The sequence below is a fragment of the Larimichthys crocea genome, chromosome XVIII (assembly GCF_000972845.2).
Source record: "Larimichthys crocea isolate SSNF chromosome XVIII, L_crocea_2.0, whole genome shotgun sequence".
Taxonomy (NCBI): domain Eukaryota; kingdom Metazoa; phylum Chordata; class Actinopteri; family Sciaenidae; genus Larimichthys; species Larimichthys crocea.
The window spans coordinates 16,289,708-16,312,118 of record NC_040028.1 but is presented as its reverse complement, the minus strand read 5'-3'; the positions used below and the strand labels follow the sequence as shown (position 1 = coordinate 16,312,118).

At 40.8% G+C, this 22,411-nt stretch overlaps 2 protein-coding genes across 4 annotated transcripts in view; one reads left to right on the top strand and one right to left on the bottom strand.

Moving 5' to 3' along the window:
• fancb (FA complementation group B) overlaps nucleotides 1–5,141 on the top strand; it is a 7,469-nt gene extending 2,328 nt beyond the window's left edge. Inside the window, exons 4-8 of the mRNA XM_019263164.2 lie at nucleotides 846–974; nucleotides 1,871–2,043; nucleotides 2,684–3,117; nucleotides 3,192–3,432; nucleotides 4,319–5,141. Coding sequence (XP_019118709.2) covers nucleotides 846–974; nucleotides 1,871–2,043; nucleotides 2,684–3,117; nucleotides 3,192–3,432; nucleotides 4,319–4,727 — 1,386 coding nt within the window. The 3' untranslated portion in view covers nucleotides 4,728–5,141. The remainder of the gene's footprint in view (nucleotides 1–845; nucleotides 975–1,870; nucleotides 2,044–2,683; nucleotides 3,118–3,191; nucleotides 3,433–4,318) is intronic.
• A 3,937-nt stretch (nucleotides 5,142–9,078) lies between these two features.
• glra2 (glycine receptor, alpha 2) lies at nucleotides 9,079–21,210 on the bottom strand. Of its 3 annotated transcripts, none has more exons than XM_010738532.3 (9): nucleotides 20,311–21,210; nucleotides 19,582–19,703; nucleotides 17,198–17,265; nucleotides 15,567–15,790; nucleotides 14,285–14,367; nucleotides 14,052–14,189; nucleotides 13,754–13,968; nucleotides 11,817–11,966; nucleotides 9,079–10,612 (listed from the first exon to the last, which is right to left on the bottom strand). In XM_010738532.3, exons 1-9 carry the CDS (start codon nucleotides 20,394–20,396, stop codon nucleotides 10,331–10,333), a joined length of 1,368 nt encoding a protein of 455 aa, XP_010736834.2. In that variant the 5' UTR covers nucleotides 20,397–21,210; the 3' UTR covers nucleotides 9,079–10,330. The 3 variants fall into 3 exon arrangements, with proteins under 3 accessions (XP_010736834.2, XP_010736835.2, XP_027147137.1); XM_010738533.3 differs by lacking the exon at nucleotides 17,198–17,265 and adding an exon at nucleotides 17,057–17,124 and having other exon boundaries at nucleotides 20,311–21,208; XM_027291336.1 differs by lacking the exon at nucleotides 17,198–17,265 and adding an exon at nucleotides 17,057–17,124 and having other exon boundaries at nucleotides 10,538–10,612; nucleotides 11,817–11,868.
• Between the last annotated feature and the right edge of the window lie 1,201 nt (nucleotides 21,211–22,411).

Here is a 22,411-nt window from a genome sequence, read left to right as displayed (position 1 = left end):
GTAAGGCATCATTTTTTTCCATCACGGTTACATTTATCTGTGACAGATGCAAGAGTGACTAACAGAAAATACATGTTTAGCGTTGTCAGGACGGTGAAGCCACACGGACGTCTCCTCCTCCATCAGAGAACTATCTCCTCACTCTTCAAGCGTTAGAGTCTAGACTACAGGTGAGCATTTATTTATTTATGATTCAGATTTTTTATTGAGTTTTACAAGATTAAACTAAGAGAACAGTGGGAAAAAAAATAAGGCAACGTCAAGATAAAAGATGCACAGTCTTATTTTGACAATGAAACATAAATATAACAAATAGAAAATGAAATAAAATAAACACATAACAAGTCCCAGACAGATACGTCAGTCCACGCTCAATATGTTAAGCAGTCCATTTACCAGGAAACCACCACTATACTGTTGTTGTCCCATGTGAAATTCACGGAAAACAGATCCCTGCATAACATCCAGTCCACCTCCACTTTCATTTCCATCCCACTCCCCCCAAAACAGCCCATTATGATCAATGTATGCAGACATATTTTAGCTACCCTGTAAAGAATACGGTCTTAAAAACATTCCCCATTTCTATATTTATCAGTATCATTTGTTATACTATAGGATATTCTTTCAAAAGCAGCTACTTTACTTAACTCCGTGAGCCAGTCTCTGTGAGCATTTATTATTATTAAAGCACTGATATGTTATTTAACTTTATGCTGAAGGGAGCTAGGCCGTAGTTTATGGATTAAGATTACGATTCCAAGCAAAAATTGAACAAATCAAGAACACTCAGTGTGTGTTTCATTTCAAATCCACTGCTAATCCTATATGATCTGTTTATTTAGAGTGGACTGAGCGTGCTGCAGGAGCTCCAAAGAGAAGTGAGAGTGAAGGAAAGAGTTCTACGACAGTCGGTCCAAACTCTTACTGACGTCGTCTCAGACAGAGAACCTACTCTCACACAGCCTGAGCAGGTACTGTTCATAAAGGCAAATATATAACAGCAACTACTGATCACAACAAACGTGTATAGAGATTGTGCTTTTGCTACAGTGATGGGACAGGACATCAGGATGCTCGGGAGGCAGAGCGGTTCGTCCACTAATCAGAAGATCTGTGGTTCAGTCTCCTCCAGTCTGCACGTCCCCAAATTGCTCCTGAAGGCCGCGGCATCAGTGTTTGAATGTGATTTAGTTACTTAGTTCTTTCATTGTGCATGAATGTGTCTATAAATGGGTGTGTGTGATGTGTAGTATAAAAGTGCCTTGACTAAAAATCCGTTTACAACACTGCGATTCTGATATCAGCTGTCGTAACGCATTTTCATTTTCATAATAAAACGTCTCTAACACTGACATGAATTTATTTAAAGATATTCAACTAGTTTCCTTTTATGCAGTGAGATATATTTTTTTTGCTCGTCCCCACCCTCCTCTCCCTCAGTTGGTTAGGTTTAACTCCAGCACTTGTCACTCACTTGTCATATTGGAAATGGCAGCTGGAACGAGGCCGAGGCAGTCAGCGTTTTCTAATGCTGCCACTGGCTTTTAATGAGCAATGAAGACAGATGCCACAAACGCTTCCTTGTCTGTTTACTTTGTTGCTTATGGTGCAATTTTTTTTAAAACTTCTCGATCTTCAACCTAGCTCACTGCTGGCCTAAGTGCTTTGAAAAGCAAATTACAAACAAGAGTAATTTTACTGCGTTAAGTATCACCTTTGTTTTTTTAGATAACATTTCTAAAGTCCACTACGTGTGCACCTAATGTGCCGTTGTCCAAATTGAAATGTCGTGACATAAACTGCTATTGCTGTCACTGCTGTCACACACTTGTCATTGCTGATTATAGTCTCGGCACTTTCTGTCCAGGAAGGCCTCATTGCTCTGTGGGACTGCGATGATGAGTCAAAGCAAGGGGCCTCGGATGACGAGACACAAGACATGCCAGCAGTGTCTTCAAGACCTCGTGTTGACAAGTTGTGGCATCGCATCGCCGAGGACCGACTGGTTGTAGGAGTGGTGCTAACTACGGACGGCTCGGTGTAAGCATGATTTACTTTTTTAACTGATTTTATGTCTCTTTCATGAAACATGATCCATTGAATGTGGCGTTACCGCGCTGTCCACTTGAAGTCTCATCAAGCATAATGAGTTCATCCGGTTGAGTGGATGCATGTGTGTATGGTAAAGATACCGGCAGAATTAATATGCAGCACTACCAGCGAGGAGTACTGCTGTCCAGCTGTCAGACCGCATCACTGCTGCCCGATTTAGATTTGTGAGAATTAAAACATGCTTCATCATGTTGAGTAAAACACGTCTGTGATGCCACAAACTGATTAAAGGACTGGTTTTTACCTCTTTGATTGCCTCCCAACCATCTGAATTTCACCGAGGCAGATGCAGTTATGGCTAGGCGGTCACCATGGCAACGCATTTTTTTAATAAGCCACCAAGCCCAAGCTCCGTTTGAGTGAACAAGATTCAGATTCATCCATCCACCTGGAAAACTTGTTTTGATTGGTGCACTTGTCCATCCGACGTAACCTCACCACCTCGGAGATGTGTTGTTAATCTGTTCACACACATTATTATTATATTTTTGTGTGTATGATTTCCAGTCTGATTACCTACTGTCCGTGTGATATCTGATTTGCTACTGATGTGTTATTTTTGTTCCAGACCAGTGGCCAACGTGAGCTTATCCATCCTGACAGAGACGGGCCAGAGCTCAACGCCCGCAGTCATCCAAACCCAGAGCCAAGTGCTCTGGCTTCCTGCACCCTGCTCCGCATCATCATCATCCTCCTCCTCCCCTGCCTCCACGTTCGCAGAGCCCGCAGCCAAAAGAAGCAAGCAGCAGCAGCAGCACAACGCCGGCAGACCCAATGATCTCAACACATGCAGACTGGCTGTGACTGCTGTGACCAGGCTGACACCTCTGTTGAACTCTGGCCGTGTCAAGTGCTGTGTCATGCTCCATTACGTCCAGAGACGAAACGCTTTTGCCCTCGTGAGCAACCCGACACCGGTCGTCCTGCATTGTGGTCAAGTTGCTTTCGATATCCGCGGTGATTTCCAAACCCCACTGTTGAAAAACCCCGAATTCAAAACAGGTACAAATCACAAATGCACGACTTGAGATTTTTAACACACGGACGTTTGATTATTGTCTTCTGCTTGTGCCCAGATGAGGTCAAAGAGGACTTGCTGAGCCTGATGGCGGTGCTGGATCGCTGGGTCTTCCACGTAGACTCTCCTGATCACAGCTTAGGTGATGTAGACGGCTGGATTCAGAAAAGAGTGGGCTGTAAGAGGATAGAAGTGAGCCCTCAGTATCTACTGGTAAATTCTTCAGGACCATCTGCTCTCATGCTGCTGCGCTGGCATCAGATAAACCCTTTCCAGGGGGAACTGTCTGTCCACTCCAGGTAAATAATTAATTATTATTTATGGATACCAGTAAGATAGCTGTATTACTGACCTCAGTTGTATGTGCTGATAGCATTGAGCTTTGGCCATTATCATCAGTCTGTAAAGTAAACACACATATAATGTATTTTCTATCTTCAAGTTGTAAACAAAGCTTATTTGTACAAAGCTGATTTTTGGAATCATTTGAAAGCTGCAGTGTTTGCATATGTATCTCCTCATTATGAGTCTTATTCTTTCCTTTCTTTGTTGGTGCATTACAACTGCCTGTAGCTGGACGAGTTTAAAATCATTGGCAGGAGTATTTATTGCTTTAAGGACACAAAACTGGGACCAAACTCAGAAAAAAAAATGCACAGAGTAGCATATTAATGAGTCCTAATTTGACCTTTTTCCCTCCCTATTGTCTGACATTTTCGTTTTCTTTTGTGAAGAGCTTCCCTAATTTGAAACGTTGTACGCCGCTAATTTCACAGTCATGTAAAGTCAAAAAGACACAGAGTAATTTGTCTGATGGAGAGATTTTCTGTTTCTATTTCTTTTGTGTTGGTTCAAACTCTCAACTTTCTTGAATTATTCAGTTTTATTTAAAAGAACTAAGGAAGGTGGCTTCACAAGTAGAAGTTGGCAATTCTCAATTTATATTAATGCATTCAAAGTTGACGAGGCTTTGAAGTTGACTGGGATCTATGCCGGTGTGATTTTCCACTGAATATCAAAGCGTTTAGGATTCTTTGGCAAGAAGAGGCACTTAAGATGACAAATAAACTCTGAACTCTGGTGTGAGGCAGCTGAGAAATGACAAACAAAGACCTCGAGAAACCGTTGTTGTAAATCATCACAGCATATCTTCTGTAATAACACGTTAACTCTGTTCCTTTGCAGCCAGTTACAGATGCTCCAGTTCCTGGACTCGCTGTTGGCGTTCCTCCCTGAGTCCTGCTCCATCCATCCCGTCAAGGGTACAAATGTGCAGGGTGTAGCTCAAATATTGTCTTTGGCATTGGAGAAAGAAGCGGCGTCACTCCGAGAGAGTGTGTCATCGCTGCTTTGTGAAGTGGAGGAGGAGAGGAAGGGCCTTGGACACCTGGAGGAGACACCTGAGCCGGCTTCTGTTCAGGGGCTCCAGAGGTGTAGAGAGGTGTGGCAGCGCGATGTGGAGAGGAGGAGGAGGATGTTGAGCCCCCTGGTGGACGTAGGGAGGTATCGTAGGCTCACCCAAAGCATGTGTCAAACCCAGCTCGACGGGGATTTGGCAGCTCTCTTAGACACTCAGAGAACTTTGCTCAGCTAATGTGCTGCACACATTATTCCTGAGAATCCCATGGCTAAGTCTGTGGACAAACAGTTGGTATTAACAGGAGTGCATTGTGCCAAGTAATCGCTGGTATTCATCGCAATGTTTCACCTGTAGCACGAGCTCCCCCCCCACTCTGTGCTGTACTCTGTGTCCCCGTCTGTCTCAGACAGCCTCTTGGGATTTATATCTGCCTCGTGTCTGTTGCTGCACAGTTTCCACCGGTTCACCTCGTGGATCTCGCAGCCTTAATCTGATACCGCTTCTGCTTCATGTCCCTTTTTTTTTTAGACTCTCTGTATTCAAAAAAACACTCTTTTAATGTCTGTTACCGTCGTGTGCTGTCCAAGCGGGAGACAGGCACCACTTTCATCTTGTTTGTGTTATGAATAAAGACGACACACGATGGTAGAGGAAGGGGTTATACATCTGCTCGGTGGCTGGAGTTGACTGAAAGCTTTTAGTGGTACTTTCTCCTCATGGTTCAGTTACTTTCCAGCGAAATCATAAATATATATAAAAAAAGAGCTCCTCGGATGCTGTTTCTCCTGTGATGCTGCACAAGCTGTCGGCACCGTTGGTTAAAATAGCATTTCATCCAAATAAACATCAAACGTTACTTAAAAGGACCTCAGCTTTGCTGGATACACAAAGTCTGTGGCAGTTTGACCAGCAGTGTTTGTTAAAAGGGCTGGTAAGGGTGTGTGTTATGTTTATTTTCCTCCCAGTGGGGGCTGAAAAGGGAGGATGTGGAATTTGTTTGTTCCGGGAGCTACTCCATCCGCTTGTAGTACTCCGTCTGAGGATAGATAAACTCCCCCCCTCCCTCCCTTTAATGTCTCTGCCTCACTTCACTGCGAGTAACAGCTTTCACTGGACTCGCTGCCACAGGACTTCCTTGAACGTGATGACTTCAAAGCTTCCGAATGTGTCACTTCATGACGGTAATGCTGCCGTGAGTTAATGATATGTTACAGAAGTCTGAAATCTATTTTTATTGTTTTTAATCTGAACAGCTCAAAGTTCATCACGCACATCACAACACTTTGTTTTTCTCACTCAATCCCTCACACACACAAAAAAACAACAAACTCACCCCGCTGTTTTTTCCCCCCTTGCTGCATGACACCTCTCTCTGTCACTTGTAGCACCGAAGAAGAATTGTGAACTCCACAGTAAATAATACCAGTAAAGGGATCACATGTGAAAACGAAAATTCAATTTTATCGTCCCCTTAAAGCCCCGACTGCCACCCAGAGTAAAATATATGGTTTGTCATCCCATTATTGCCTGTTAACTTCTATTAACTCTGAGTGTTGGAAGAAGGCTGCAGGGTTTTCTACACTCCGCTGAAGTCCCCTCACTTTAATGGGAAATGAAAATGTGTGTAGATGAATGATGTTGCTGCCGCTGTTATGAAACAGCTCAACACATGGAGAAACCAAGACCCCATCTAGCTTATTAATATGACTCGCAGGCAAATTCACAATTTGACATCCCTGAATATTTTGACACCTTTTGTGGATGCCAACCGTCGACTGACACTTTAGTACGGAAGCCCAACTGTGCCAGGGAAAGACGAAACAAACGGATGAAAGATTTAAAAAAATGTTCATGGTAAGTAAAAGTTATCAGATAAAACTTTATTTACTGTCAGTTTAATTTTATGATAAATTATTATATTTCTATTTGACTAAACTCCACGAGTGTCATGACTAACCTTTCAACCATTTCTTTTCTTTTCCTGGCAGGAAATGGCATGCTACTTTTTGTTTTGTTACACCTTATTTGGATATTTCGCCTCCAGAGTATATAGTATTTGTAATATTTCACCTGTTTTGCTTTTGTATATATGACAGTTGAATGCTGAACCATACCTGATCCAAGATGTACTTTATCCCATAATCTAACCAAACTTTAACCACAGTGGCATAATATCAGAAAATAGTTGTATAATTGTTGAATCATTGTTGAATAAGCTGTTAAATAAACTATTCATAGCTGACTATGCAAATAAAGTGTTATATTCTTTTGTATTTTATTAGAATAAGGCCCTATTATATTGACCATATATATTTTATAAATATATTAACTTAATAATTCATTGAAACTGCTATACTGATTATTATATGACTATTTTACTGCTGTGTTAAAAAACATGACAGCCATAAACAAACATCTCACCTCAGAAGGAATTATTGAGTTAAATTTAGCTTCATCTGTTTGTTAGTGACAAGCGTGTCCAATATCGGGTCCACCGCTTTGTTTCCACTTGAATCACAGGTTGTGCCTTTTAATAATATCACTTTGAGACATCCATAATGATGAATGGGGCTGCTAAGCTATGTTAAAATTGATGTCAGGGTATGAGTCTGCTCTTTGCCTGCAGTCCAGTGTTATTGATCGGGGTCAGGGGGTTTCTTCTCCTCTGGATCGCAGAGGTTGAACTGAACAAAGTGTACAGCAGTGTACACGATTCTGAAAAAGAGAAAAACCGTGTGAGTTAGCAAAATTGTTTCCATATTTAAGCCAAAAGTGTAATTTTTTTTATGATCTCTCCCAGTCGAAAACACAAAATCCACTTATTTTGTATTCAAAGCTTTCAACCAGATCTCATGGCCTTCTTCAGCAGACAAAGTTGTGGTTTTTAAAAAAGATTTTGGGCCTTTCCAAGCTTTATTTGATAGAGACTGCTGAAGAGTGACAGGAATACAGGGGGAATGACATGCGGGATTCGAACCCTGGGCATCAAGGACTGAGCCTTCACACATGGGGCGCCTTCTCTACCAGCTGAGCTAAATGCCGCTTAAATGCTGTAGCAAACCCTTCTCGGTGTGAATTCATAGACACCAGATATAAAACAATAAATGCAGATATCTCATACATAACATGGACTCCCTCTCGTACACACACAGTGTCTGTTTTTATAGTTTAAAGATAACAGAAAGTCTTTAATTATTACAGAAGAAATGAATGTTTAATTTAGTGCAGTTTAATATTCAGCCATAAGAGACACTTTTGGTCAAAATCATGCACCAGTGTTGTTAACTTCATTAATTTCTTGCTTTTCTCTCACACTGGCCCTCTCAATTGCTGTGCAGTTGCTATGGCAACCCTCATCTCATCTCTCTCTCTCTCTCCCTCTCAGACCTCACAAAGCAGCAGCCTCCCTAAACCTTAATGAATGATGGAAAGTTGTTTCCATCTTAAACACAATTATAAGCTGCAAATAATTTTCCTTTCATATGCCGTCACACCGAATTGATTGCGCGAGGGCCCTCTCACATCCTTGCATATTGAAATAGCAATAACAATAGACGGCGGTGCAAGGCCGTGTTGACGAAATGGATGGCATTTCCATGTGAGGATTAGTATTATTGATTAGTTTATAATCCCTGTGTGTTGTGCATTAAAAAAACAAAAAGTAGTCAGATTATTCAGGCAGCCTGTTCAATAAACCTGCCTCTGGCTCTGTGTTCACATTCAAAACAAAGACACATTCAAGGCATTAGTTTTATGAATGTAATTATTAGTAGGATAATGTAATTTTAGGATATTCATCTGATATTCATCACACTCTCTTGTCGGATGATATATTGGGGTTATTTGTGGATTCACGTGAGCTCACGTGCAGTAACGACAGATGGAAACTTTTTAAGAAGTGTATTTATTTGCCCGTATAAATATCTAGTACAGTACAGTCCCCCCTCCATTCAACTGGTGCTGGTCGCAGTGTGAAGTCCATTATCATGCATTAATGGAAACCCACTGTCAGATCATATCTGTGTCACCGCAGGCCACTAAGCTATCCGTGTCGTGTGTCATCACCCTGAGGAGAAGAGACCGTGTTTGTCGTTTTCTTTGATCTGATCTGCAATCGAGCGCAAAAAGCATTTTCATGTGTTTGTGCCTTCTTTTGTCCTTTTTATATTTTTTTTTCTCGTCTTGGAAGGCGTCCGACTCTTCGTTTCTTATATAAAAAGAAAGCAACATTGAGTTTAATCTCTTCAACAAATGCATGAGAAAATAAAACAAAGTCACCTTCCACCTTATACATGACAGGAGAAGTGGAAATAAAGTATATGTTGGTGCACAATCAATTTTATTGATGTACAGACCAGTAAATAATCTTTTTTATTATTTTTTATCAGGAATAGCATTCAAGAAAGGAGTTCTTCAACACAGTATGTCAGAAGTGTGAGGACCATTAGCTGCTCTGTACCATAAATGTTATGCAGATCTGTCCTTCACTGTTGGATCCAGCTCCAAACATATGCTACCGCCCAGCAACAAACACGCCAAGTGAAGAGAAACAGTCCACAGCGTAGTTGAAGAAGTATACAGAAAGTTTTTTTTTTGTCCTTTTAATAAACATAACCTTTCCTCTATTATTACAATAAATATTTCATCAGACTAACTCTACAAAAACATAGTCTCGGACTCTAAAACCATATCTAAGATACCTGGAGTATTTACCTGGAATATAAATGAATTCATGTGGATATGGGCATATGACAACGTTGAGTAATGCAGTGCATGTTCACAGTTTGTAGGCTTACCTATACACTTGCTCAAAATTGGCCGATATACTTTTTATAAACCTATAAGCCCGTGAAATATATGACAGTTTATTTAACAAATTATTTTAGAATGAAAAGGAACAATTTGGTGACTTTAATCTGAATAAACTTACATTAATTTTAAGTGACATCAGTTGTTTTATGAATATGATTTCGGTATAATACACTCAAGAGATAAAGGAAGCAAACCGACAAGTACCTTTGGATGTCTGGCCACAGGTAAAAAAAAAGAAAGAAGATCAAGGAAGATGCATTCGGCTCTAGACCGAACGCTAAACAAGAGGAGATGCTTGAAAAGGGAAAGGAGAAGAAAAAGAGCAAAGCACAGCACTTCATCTCACCAAATCTCTGATATCTAAGGCCTCAGGTTTTTTCATAAAAATGCAGTATCCAATTCCAGAATCCAGATTTCCATCTGCTTTGTTGACGGTCATGCCTGCGACATGTGCTGCCTAAAGTCCGGAGGATGCATCTGTGTCTGCTTTCTGCCTGTATATTTTATACATTTGCTGCTTTAGTTTGTATAAACAGAGATATAGTGCCATGACCATAGTACAATATAAAACAGTCCTAAACATCCTTGATAAGAAATACCCTTTTTTTGCAATCACAAAGGGTCTCACTAAGCTACCTTACGGTTACAAATCCAAATGGAATGTTTCTTTGTTCCTTGTTTGACGTCAAGGCAGGATTGATTCAAAAAATAATTTTGGTCCGTCTTCTCCAGCATTTTACTAAGCCTTGAGTTAAAAACCATTTCCCCAGATATGTCAGGAAATATTATGCAGCAGTACAACGCACGACAAAAAAAAAAGCATCTGTGTCTCAAGAGCTGTTCACGTTATCAGAACATGAGCATTACTGTATGAGGCATGAACATTACACATCATCCCTGAAAGAACACCGCCATCATCATCCGTGGTGTCTCTCAATGCACGGTCTTCCACCTCATCTCACTGTGCTTTACACGCATTTCTCAATCTGAGAAATGAAAAAATTAAACTGTCATTTGTCAAGTCTCTACTTTTTGTGGATGTCCTCGTGCCTGATGATCTTGTAGGTGACCCAGTAGAAGACGTTGAAGATGAGAAACGCCAAAGGAAAGGCGGCCCTGGAGATAGTGTCTATTCTCTTGGCTCTGTCCACAAACTTCTTCCTCATGGTGTCTATGTCCTTGGGGATTGGTGGTTGAGGGTTCGGAGCCGGGGCAGCGTTCTTAACAGCTGAGCCATCCTTCGTTGGCAGGCACTGACTCATATTGTAGCCAGCAAAATTAAAGCGGCCTTCACGCATGTCTTCATCCTGAAAAACAGACACGCACATGTGGACAGAATGAACTGACTTGGGTCTTTTTTTGAGGGCTGCAGCTCAGATTTTATGATTTTGTTCCCAGTGTCCCTGCAGCACTGTGAACTTACATGAACATTAATTGTGAGATATTACAAACACTTTTAAATTGAAAAAAATCCCAAAGATAAACTCATGTACTTTAATGATAAAACACTGCTTAGGGGATGAATCTTAATTCAGGCAAATACTAATTACTACAATATCCCAACAAGTCTCCTTGAGTTAGCACGCCAACATTTGGTTTAAACAAGAAGTAGAGCTGAGGTTGATGGAAATTTCTTTGGATTTGCAGATTTATTTTCAGGCAAAATTTGGGCAAATTAAAACTTGGAGCTGATCTGTTACATGTCTGTCCACCTTCACAGTTGCACTACCAGAGGTTTCTTCCTTTGGCTCCCATTAAAAGTTCTATGAAGGCATTTTTCCTGTAATAATCACTGTTGTATGTGCAGAATGCACAAATAAATATGGGCTATATAAATAAAACTGACTTGACAATACATCCTGAATAATTCATCCTCCATGTGTTAGAGTTCCGGTTCATCCATCCAAACGTGGCCAGTTCATTGTTCTAACCCTCGTGGTGACTACCCGACTGGCTAGCTCCGAAAAACTCTTTGGACGTCCACGTCTACTTTTTGCTTTGTCCTCCAGCCCGGCCACGCTCACCTGCTCTGTGTTTGTTCCCCATTCATCTCCCCTCATGCCTTGGATCACACCTCGCCATCAACTCTTCACCCGAAGCTGCATTGTTTGTTGCACTTTTTGTAATAACCTTCTAACTTGATTTCTACCTGCCTGGTGTCTGCAGTGTGGGTTCTGACAAAGCTTACGCGTAACACCACGAATGTTTGTACCAAATTTCATGGCAATCCTTCCAATTGAAGGTCAACCTTGTGGTGACCAAGGGATCACCAGAGTTATTAGGATGCCGTGGATGTCTGTGCCAATTTACCCAGCAGGTGTTGAGATCTCAACCAAAGTAATTAGGATCCATCCTCTGGGTACCATGAATGTCTGTCTGAAAGCTAATAGCAATCCATCCAATAGTTGCCATGAGACAGTCTAGACCAAAGTGGTGGAGCTGACCTAGAGCGACACAACTAGTGTGGCTAAAAAGTTTGACAGCAACCTTGTAAAGACTTTGAAAGCTTACCTTGTGATTCCTCCTTTGTCTTCGCCTCAGGCGAAGAAACTCTTTCTGTTGCCTGGAGACAAAATTAACCCCAGCATATTCTAGCAATGCAGCAAATACAAAGAGCAGACACACAGCCATCCAGATATCAATGGCTTTCACGTAAGAGACCTGGGAGAGAAAACAGATTTCCTTTTGTTAGATCCTCTAAGGTGACAGCGTCAACTAACAGTTCAAATACAGTTTGAATTTCTTACATCCCTGTTTTCATTTTCAGTCTCAGATGGTGATCTGATTTTCTCCCTTGATCTTGCGCATTATGTCAGTTAACTGGGAGTTATAAATGACTGTAATTAAAGGTTAATGTTTTCTAAAAAGAGCTGACCGTAATGTCAGTAATTGCACAGCCGAAAACATTGGGAAATAAATCCTGCTTTAATTACCAATAAAAAGAGGACTGTAGTATTAGCTTGTCCCGTTAGCTCTGTTTCCTTTGGGATGAAGCTGAAAGCCTTTACTTCTCATCAGTGTGACCACCTATCTTCATGACAGCTGATTAGCATATGAAGAAAACAACTCAGCTTTTTGAAGACACTTAAGGCCCACTGAGTTATTGTTTCCTTGAATCGAAGGCTTCCCTTTAAATATTTATCAGCATACGTGTCTTTTATGTAAGAGACGTAGCGGAGAGCTTTTGGTGCTCGCGCAGACCGATGTATGAAGAGTGATTGATCATCATGATCTGACTCTCAGTGCTTGTAGTACCCTTCACAACATGTGCAATTTAGCCTGATTGGAAATAATCTACCAAAGACTGCTGTCGGTAATGTACACATACTGCAGATGACATTTCCATTGCTGTGACAAACATCTCAAACGCTGTGAGTTAAAAAAAAAGCTTCACAGTTATGATTTAATGGTCTTTATATAATAATGTGATTCTTATTCGCTGGAGTAATACAGAGTCACTCTCAATCATTTCAATCCTGGTTCTTGCATTGTCTTTTTGTTTAGATTGTTAATTTGTTTTCATATTTTCCTGGTTATGAATCAAACAACTGCAAAATATTGCTGCCAGCCATGCAGTTAAAATACATTTGGGTCTTTAATTCCCCATAAAGACTTTTAAATGAATCATCAATGCATATCTCATAGATTATTCAGTTTTTCAAAATGTGTGTATGTAAATATTTAAACATTGTTTTCCAGCAATTACACGAAGGTGACACTGCTAGAAACAACGCAGTGAATTGGTATACAGACTAACTCCTGACCTGAACTTGCAGCATTTTTTAAAATCTTATTTAATCACAGTTTAGTTTAAGACTTCCATTAATGAACCTCAAACCGAGTCTGAAAACCAAAAACCAAATGTTTAACCACATCTGTAACCATGACAAGCAGCATAACAGCCATTCATCAAAACCTACCTAAATATACATGTTAACCTTTCAAGTATGATATAGTGGCCTGTCCTACTGGTGATATTGTCACATAATGTTTTTAAAACAATCTTTAGAAGGATTTGTTTAGTCTTGGGGTGGGCTGGTTGATATCAAAGATCTATCTATCCATTTTTTCTGATGTAATAAAATAACATAATTTGCACCGTGCCATGCTGAACCGCAGAAGTGTGTCATGTTTCAAAAAGCAACCTTCAGACCACAGGAGTGCCAGTTCTTAACAGTTTCTTCCTCTATCTCAGCAAAACCTCAGGATTCTGATTATTGCAACAGTTTGACCTGAACCTGTAATACATAATACACGAGTAAGAACCCATGCATAGTTAATATTTAAACATCTAAACGGCCAAACTTCTGCTTCTGCAAATTTATTTCCGAGTATTTCCATACATGCATCATTGTCTTTGTGTTATGTTCTACCTGCAGGAGTGTTTGATATGTATCAAACCTGCCACTTTAAAACTGATGCTGCTGAGGCAGCTAACTAAGGTTTACCTTTGGAAGAGAAGCTCTGGAGCCGGAGCTTTGGGTGGTCATGGTAAGCACAGTGGTGATGCCCAGCGCCACTCTGGCAGGAGCAGCATCCATGTTGATCCAAAAAGACACCCACGAGAGGATGACGATGAGGAGGGAAGGGATGTACATCTGGATCAGGTAGTATCCCATCTGTCGCTCCAGATGGAATTTAACTTCTATGCATGTGAATTTACCTGCAGGAACACACACATGCAATTCAGCTCCCTAAAAACCAGGAAGAAGTGTTAACTGTTGTAAAATCTGTGTGTCCTCTGACCGGTGTTGTAGTGTTTTGTACAGTAGCCCAGCTCCTTCTCTTCCCTCATGATGAACTGCGGCAGCGTGAGCCCATCTGACACCTGCACTGCACCATTCTCCAGCCACTCGAAGATCAAGTCATTCATGGTGTAGCCGACTGGAGACAAGAAAATACATGAGTCAAACTTTGGAAACAGTTGGTAAAAAAAAAAGTGAAGCAACAAAACAAGAAAAAAGAAATCCAGTGCTTACAACTTTCCAGCTGCATCGTACAAGTTTGGACGTCCATTGGAAAGTTCTTCAGATCCATCGGGCAGGACAGAATGAGAGTCAACCTACGATGCGAGACAAGGTCGTACAGTGAGATACAGCAAGCGGACTACACCAATGAATGTATTTGAAGAAATATATTTATAAAACCTTGAACTAGTGGGTTGACAGTCTCTGTATTGTGTGCTTCTTTCTCCTGTGTGATAGCCTCTAACACACAGTATCATGTAGGATTCCCTCCAGCAGGTTCCTATCACACTTTCATTACTGCAACTTATTGTCTCTGTGATTCATTGTGGTCCGCAGTCCTCTCACTCTGTCATTTCTCTCAAAGAATGGAAAGAGCGGCTGGCCACCTTTCATCTCTCCTCTTGACCCACTCTGCCTCCACACCTGAGCACCGCTCAGCCTCGAGCCGCTCCCCCCTTAAATGGGCTTAAAATCGATCTGTTTCAGATCGCGAAAGAAAATCGAATGCTGTGCGTGTGATCGAAGGCTGTATTGAAATGAAATGACGCATATTTTAATATCTTGTACTGGGTTTTGCTCACATTTTTAGACTGATGGGCCTTTTAAAATGCCAATCATACTGACTGAGTCTTCAGCAAAGCTTTTATTTTTAAAAATATCTACATGCAGAGAGACCAACATGAAGAAGAATTCCCATTTTTATATCCGCAATGCCCCCCCGAGATTAGCTTGCCCTCTTTGCAATCAGCGTTCCTTTATTGAAAATCTACATTGCACATGGGGATGTACAGGAATTCAGCGAATTATGCTATTTCAAAGCAGTGATCATAACGAGATAAAATCCATTTAAAAATTGTATCTTATAGATTGACAGTCTTTGATGTTTGAGAGAAAAAGTAAGAAAAGCAATAAGTGAACATGTCCTGAGGTAATCTATGCATCAGAGCATTTGGCTCTCTGCTGTATAATTTTTCACTCAGCACTGGTTCCCACCTCAGTTACAGACCCACAATGCCAGATGGTGTAAACCAATGCTGCAACTAACAATTATTGTCATGATTTCTGATTGTTTTGTGTGACTAACAGTCCAAAGCCCAAAGATTTTTTACTTTATTATCATAGAAGACAAAGAAAACTGGACTTCAGAAAAGCTAGAACCGTTATTTCTTTGTTATTTTCCACACTTCTTTATTCCTAACCAATAACTGATTCTCTAAATAGTTGCATATTCTTCATAATTCAGCTTTTCAAACCTCTGTCTTTGATTCTTGAGTCATTTCTCACATCACTCTACCTGATACTGTAGAGGACAGTCCCGTCCTTGAAGATCCGCAGCAGCTTGTTGTCTGTGGTGACATCGTGAAAGTTGGCACCTTTCTCGTTGGCGAAGAAGAGGTCGGGCTTCCATATGGAGTCCAACATGGACGGATCCAGGTCGAGGGAGGAATCTGGGTATTTACTATACGCCAGCCGAGGGTCATTCCACTTCTGCCGCAGAAAGATGTTCACTCTGTAATCCTGCAGAGATCACAAGAGGCTTTGCATATTTTATAGTACAGTGACTGTGGTTATGAGCAAGGTATTGATTTTTATTATTTTTTAAACGTATAAAATCATATTTAATCCTCATTTTGATGATGAGGTTATTAGAAAACCGTTACGTCTTCATATTATTCTAATACACATCTTACGTCTTAAGTGGTTTGAGGTACTTATACTGAGTATTTTCCAATTTATGCTACTTCTACTTCACTATTTCAGAGGGACCAATGTCGTATTGTTTTACTTAACTGTATTAATATGACAGTTACTTCACAAAACATATGATCAGTTTCAAAAATCGTACATGAAGTCGTTAAAATGATCTCCACTTTGACCAACTTCAGTGTTAGAATGCTGTTTACACATTAACAATCATATAGAATACTATATAATATATAACAGTAATGTAACTCAGCATAATGAGTCTTTTGCTTTTGATATTTTAAGTACATTTTCATGCAAATGCCTCTTTAAGTGATAGATTTGCTGATTTTCTTGCTACTTCCATATTGTCACATTCACTCAATTGACAAAACATTTTTAACCTCCTGTAATATAAATAACAACATACGACAAATGATAAAATGGATGATGGATTCATAAGATGAGTAAAAACTCTGACAGTGCAGTTAGTAGTAGTCTGAGTGCCACAAAGCTCGGTTGCTCAGAGTAATTGATATGTCATGACGATGAGGGGACCCTTATGTTGTTTGACACTTCATCAGCATATTGGCGGTTCCAAATATTTGCACGCCCGTCTCAAGCTGTGTAATTCCCTGGCAATCTCCTGTGCTTCAGCTCCAACATCCTTCATTCATGATCTAAGTAGTTATTATCAGTCATTATGAATCCTTTGATCGTGATGAGATTCAACGCAGCCTCACAGGTTTTTATATTTTTAGCTCTTTGGCACTCGGATGCCTTCACACAAAACCCCCCAGCTCCTCACCCATTTGAAGTGTTTGGGATTTATTGTATGAATATTAAACTAAACACGTGTACAAGGGCAAGAAACCAATACGTATCTGGATAGCCAGAGAAGAAATGTATAATATATGCACCTCAAGGACCCGCCAATAGACTCTTTGATGGCAAAAACAAAGTCTTTTTTTGTGAATACATGGACACAGCTTGCACGATGAATGTCTCTTTAAAAAGTTGGATTAGGTAGGTAAAAGAAAACAAAACAAAACAAGATGATTCAGTCTTAACTTCCTGAGCAGAGGTCAACGCTCAACTCACCATTGTAGTTTCTGCTATAGAACCAAAGCTGTTGATAAATATGTTGCAGGTAACATTAACTGGTGGACCTGCAAGTTGAGGGATAGATAGCACATTGACACATTGTAGAAATCAGCCAAAAATACCAGAGGGGAAACTCACCATGGTTGTCTCTGTGACAGAGCCGAAACTGTTGATAAAAATATTGCATGTAACGTTTACGGGGGGACCTGTAAAATGGAATGACAATGACACGACAAGGAAAAAGCCTTAAACCGGATCATCGAGGAACGGCTGGGGTTTGGAGTGAAATTGGAGCAGAAATTGGAGTGTGTTGCTTCACAGGAGTTTGTCATCATGCATTAATACCAACAAGCATGCTTGTTTTTTATATATATATTTCATAGGAGCTTCAGGAGTGGATGATGACACATTTCATGCTTTGTTAAACCGGATGCAAAAGATCACATAAAACACGAGAGAACCCTTTAGCAGAGATTATAACGATGTTTTTCCACGTTTTGCTGAATGATGTCAAAATGCAATCATACCCAAGCCAAACAGAATAAACAGCAGCGACACTGAACTGTGTCAGCTTATTATAATCTTATAGAATTATGTAATGTCTCTTGTATGGTGATCTTTTGTGGTTAACATACCACAAACACGTTTTTTTTTTTCCCTCTCCCTACATCCTGTCTTTACAAATCCAGCATGATTCATTCAAGCATGCACACACAGACAAATGCATGCACACACACAGGCAGTAATGTAGAGCTGCTACGATTAGCCAAATGACGACCGTTTTAATCGTTCATGTGATTTTTTTGAGTCAAAAATGCCAAAATAATCACAGTTTGCAGCTTTTAAAATGTTAATATCTTCTCCACCTTCTCTGACATGAAGCTAGATATCTCTGTGTTTTGGACAGCTGGTTGGAAATAGCTGTTGGGATGTTAAATTTGACTATTTTTTTAGTATTATCCGCTATTTTCTTTCACTAAATGATTAATCAATGAATCTGGAGAGTATTGTACAGATTATTCGATAATGTATCATCATTTGCAGCCCCTACAGTATCACTTCAGAGCATTTTTTCATTCAGTTCTGTGGGGAAAAAGTACCCAGCATGCTCTAATGAGTAGTGTCATTTTTACTCCACAGAGTTGCCAGAACTGAAATCTCTCTGTGAGGCTTGGCAGGTTTTTTTTTTTTTTTTTGCCATTTAAAGTCACAGCAAATCTCTTTTTCTCTCTATCTGATAAGTGAAGTTGTAACCTCTATCCCAGTGCCCTTCCCTTGTGCTTTCCTCATCAATATCCTATCTTGGTATGGATATTTTCTTCGGGTTTGTCATCAGGTAGCTACATTTAACAACAGATGCAGAAAAATAAAGCAGTACCTCTCTCACAACAAACTCAGGAAAAGGGAATCTAGGTCAGCCTTCGGTAATACAGTTCAACACTCACTTCAAAGTATGACTAACAGGTTTGCCACCCAAATCATCTGGTTGCATCGCAGGGGGTCCGTCTAAGAGTGTTTGTTTTCTAACTATAAGAAGCTTGATTGTGTGCGAGACAGAGAGCTTTGTCTGCAAAAAAAGAAAAATGCTGAGAGAATCCAAATATAACCGGCAACATTAAACTCATCCTCTCTGCCTTCACGCTCATCATCTAGAAACAGTTGCCTTCACTTCATCCCGTCCCTCCTGAAAATGCCAGCCGGTGTTAAACAGCCTGTCCTCCTCCCATCTTAAGTCCATCTCAGCAATCTTGTCAACATTCCTCCCAGACGGAGAGGCAAGGATCTGGGCCATGTGTTTCTGAATCCCGCTGATCAATCCCTCCCCCTTGCTGCACTGTTTGGCTGCATCAACAACTGGAATCCTCAAACCCCCCCCACCCCAACAAATCCCAGCCCACCTGACACCAGCCTGAAGTGGGCTTGAGCTCGGTTCCCAGTGACAGATGCCGTGTCTGTCCCCGGCATCACAGCAGCAACAACAGAGGAAGTCAGTAGCCTGCAGCCTTGCCACGAGGGCACCATCCATCATTTGGCTTGTCATGGTGGCATCCCTGTCTACAACTGTGACTGTGACATTTACAAGCCTTTTCTTTTTTGGGGGGGATTTCAAATTATTATTTAATAGAGATACAGATTCTATCTGACACTGTTTCACAAAACAAGCGTGCAATGTTGCAATGAGGGGGGTTAGTTTATGATTGAATACAAGCCAGAACAACCATGTCACTGTCAAGCAATTGAAGTGATTGACTGTTCTTATCAAAGAGCTGGCAGCACAGTATCTTGGCATCAGATAACAGCCAGTGGATCTGCAGATAAGTAACAATGTCACAGTCTGGTGTGTTTACATTCACAATGTGAGTGTTTCAGGGGGATGGGGATGTGTATTCTACAGGCAACAATACTCCATGTGCATCACATGTTGGTAAAAAAAGAAAAGGTGTTGTTTGTGTGGATTTCGGAGGAGGGTAAAAGTAAAAGTGAAGTGTGTGAAGATTCCCAAAAGAAGGTGATGAACAAACCTTTAAAATTCGGTCTTATTCGTGCATCATAACCAGACGTGCGACCCATGAGTGAGTCCAGAAAGTCTGATGGAGACATGTTGGAGGATGATCTGGAATCGTGCTCCTTGGCATGCACAACTCTGGAACAGACACACATACATACAAAACAAAATAAAAAAAGATACTTTATTAGACAGAAGAGTCGTGTTTGAAAAATCAGGAGTTAAACCTCATCTGTCGCCTAGCAGCTGCCTGAGAGTGATAGTCAAGCGCATGGGAACTAGAAAAAATGCGTTAGAGCACACACACACGTATCAGAAACGATCGTGTGTGATTTCGACGTCGTGGGCATCTTCCTTCAAACGAAAAAAGAGCTTTATATGTGTCACATCATGTCACATTTCTACACAGATATCACAACATGCTGCAGTTTCATAGAAAACATAAAAGGAATAGTGTAACGACCTCATAAGAGAATGAAAAAATGGCACAATTGCGTGCGTAAATGTGCATATTTGGAGATTTTAGGAGACGAAAACATTACAAACTGTTGGAAATACAGAGTAACTTTGAACCCTTAATCACAGCAGCTCTCAGGCAATTAACAACTTGGAAAAGTCACTGTCCAATCCACATTCTTTCTTTAATTAATCCCACGATTACTTCAGTGAATTAAATTAGTGTTATCATAACTTTAGTGAAGAGAGAGAGAGAGAGAGAGAGAAATAGATGAATAAATTGGCCTACCTGAAGTTGTTTGTCTCCATGAAATATGTGAATAAAGCTGCCAAAACCTTAATAAAGGAGCGATTCATTCCTGGTGGTTTTCCCATGTGCTTCACTTTTTTTTTTTTTTTTAAATATATTATTATTATTATTATTTCTTCCGTATGTTTACATTGGTCAAACACATAATCCAAATAGGGGTGCCGCTTTCTTCCTGACCAGGTCGTGGGTGTTTGGGTGTTCTTGTGTCACACAAAAATACAGGTGACATTCCTCAACGCAGCCACGGATCATAGTTTAGTTTCACGAAACTCCCAAAAACAGATTTCTCGGTGCGGAGGTGTGGAGAAACATCAGTGCTGCGGACAGACGCCGAGATGGTTAAAACAAACTCCCCCCTCTCAGAGAAAAGAAGAAAAACCGCTCTCTGCTTGTTGGCACAGATCTCACAGCTCGCTCTGAGTGAAGACAGCCCCGCTTGGTCTGTGTTTGTTACTCATGAAGTGAAATCTTCTCGCAGGTGGAGGACCCGTTCCTCTGTTGAGGATTGGGAGTGGAACGCCTCTCTCTCCTCTCGTTTCAGCACTTGGATAGCTCCCGGTTCCGTTACGCGCAAGCGCAAGGCTTAAAAAATTGGCGAACGTGAGTTGGTTTTCAATAAGACAAATAAACGAGGGAGGTAATCACGAGAAACACGCTCAAACATTGTTGTTCAGTTACATTACGAAAGGTGTCATTAAAAATAAATAAATAAATAAATAAATGTTGCGCATTGGAAGAGTGCGCGCAGCTGCGCATCAGAATCAACTGGCTTTAGGAGCGTTTCAAGCTTCCAGCGGTCTGATAGTAAACACATCCTGTAGTGAAATTATGAGTTGAAAGCTGCACAAATCTATAATTATTCAGGGATGCAAAGCAGAAGAAGAAAAAAAAAACACATTTAATGTGCGCAAGAGTTTCTGTGCCATCATCATTGGCTGCATTTGTGCATACGCAATGTGCCCGTTTTTGTTTTTTTTTGTGTTTTTTTTTGGTTCCCTTCCTTGTCTGTTTAGAGCAACCCTACATCCCCACACCACAGATATGAAAAGTGTAAACAAAGGACGCACCAGCGAGAAGCCACTGGGAGAGTATTTGGTACCCCGGTTGCCCTGGAAACAGATTTCCGAGGCACATCATTGGAAATGCTGAAGGTTGGCCTCCCAGAGCGAGACGGAAGAGAGCTGACAGACAGACACAGAGAAACACAGACGGAGACGGCAGGAAATGTACTACGAGGTTGGCCAAAAGCCCAAGGGGTGGAGGAATGGAGGTTTTAGTAGGCCAACACACAGATTCAGTCATTATTATTCAATATATATGTATATAAGCTCTTTGGTATTGATAAAGAGGCTTGCATGGGAACCTGGGAGGGTGTGAGTGGGCTGTGAGGCTTCATGAATGACTCACTCCACATGAACACACACAGGCATGTGCTGTGCAGCTAAACTTAGTGAGAAAAAGGATGTAAAGTATTTGATTCACATCAGGCCAATGTGTTTGGAGATGGACATCACATGCCTCAACTGCTCGGGGGACATATTACACCTTAGTCAGACTCTTTGGGTACTGACCAGTTTCCAAATCACCTCAGCCTGAGGACGAGTCATCCTCTCCTCTTTAAAAATGCTGAAACCCAAATTAAAAGTGTCACATCGTGGTTGGGAATGTATGGCTTTGCTCTGGTTTGAGGATTTGTGCTTAGGGGTCTTGTGCACGACATGTTTTTATAGCCTGTTCGCCTCCATAAATACTGAATGCCCTGTATGAATTATTTACCATCAGGCATATGTACTAAATATCCACAGTTTGTTTTTTGTCAACAAAAGGAAAGAAACAAACTTTATCCTGCATGTGTCAGGATGAGCACAAGTCCCTGTGCCTGATCCAAGGCCAAAAAAATAAAATAAATAACATCTATAAAATCAGAAGTTTTCTTTAATGAATACATTTCCTACTGGTAAGGGCCAAAATTCTCTTTGCACTCTTTGTCATTTACTCCCTGTCTCTGAGACAGCTGCAGTTGGCTTGTCTGTGTAATGACAACCAACCAGAGCTTCAATTGGCCATTAGTTTCCATAAG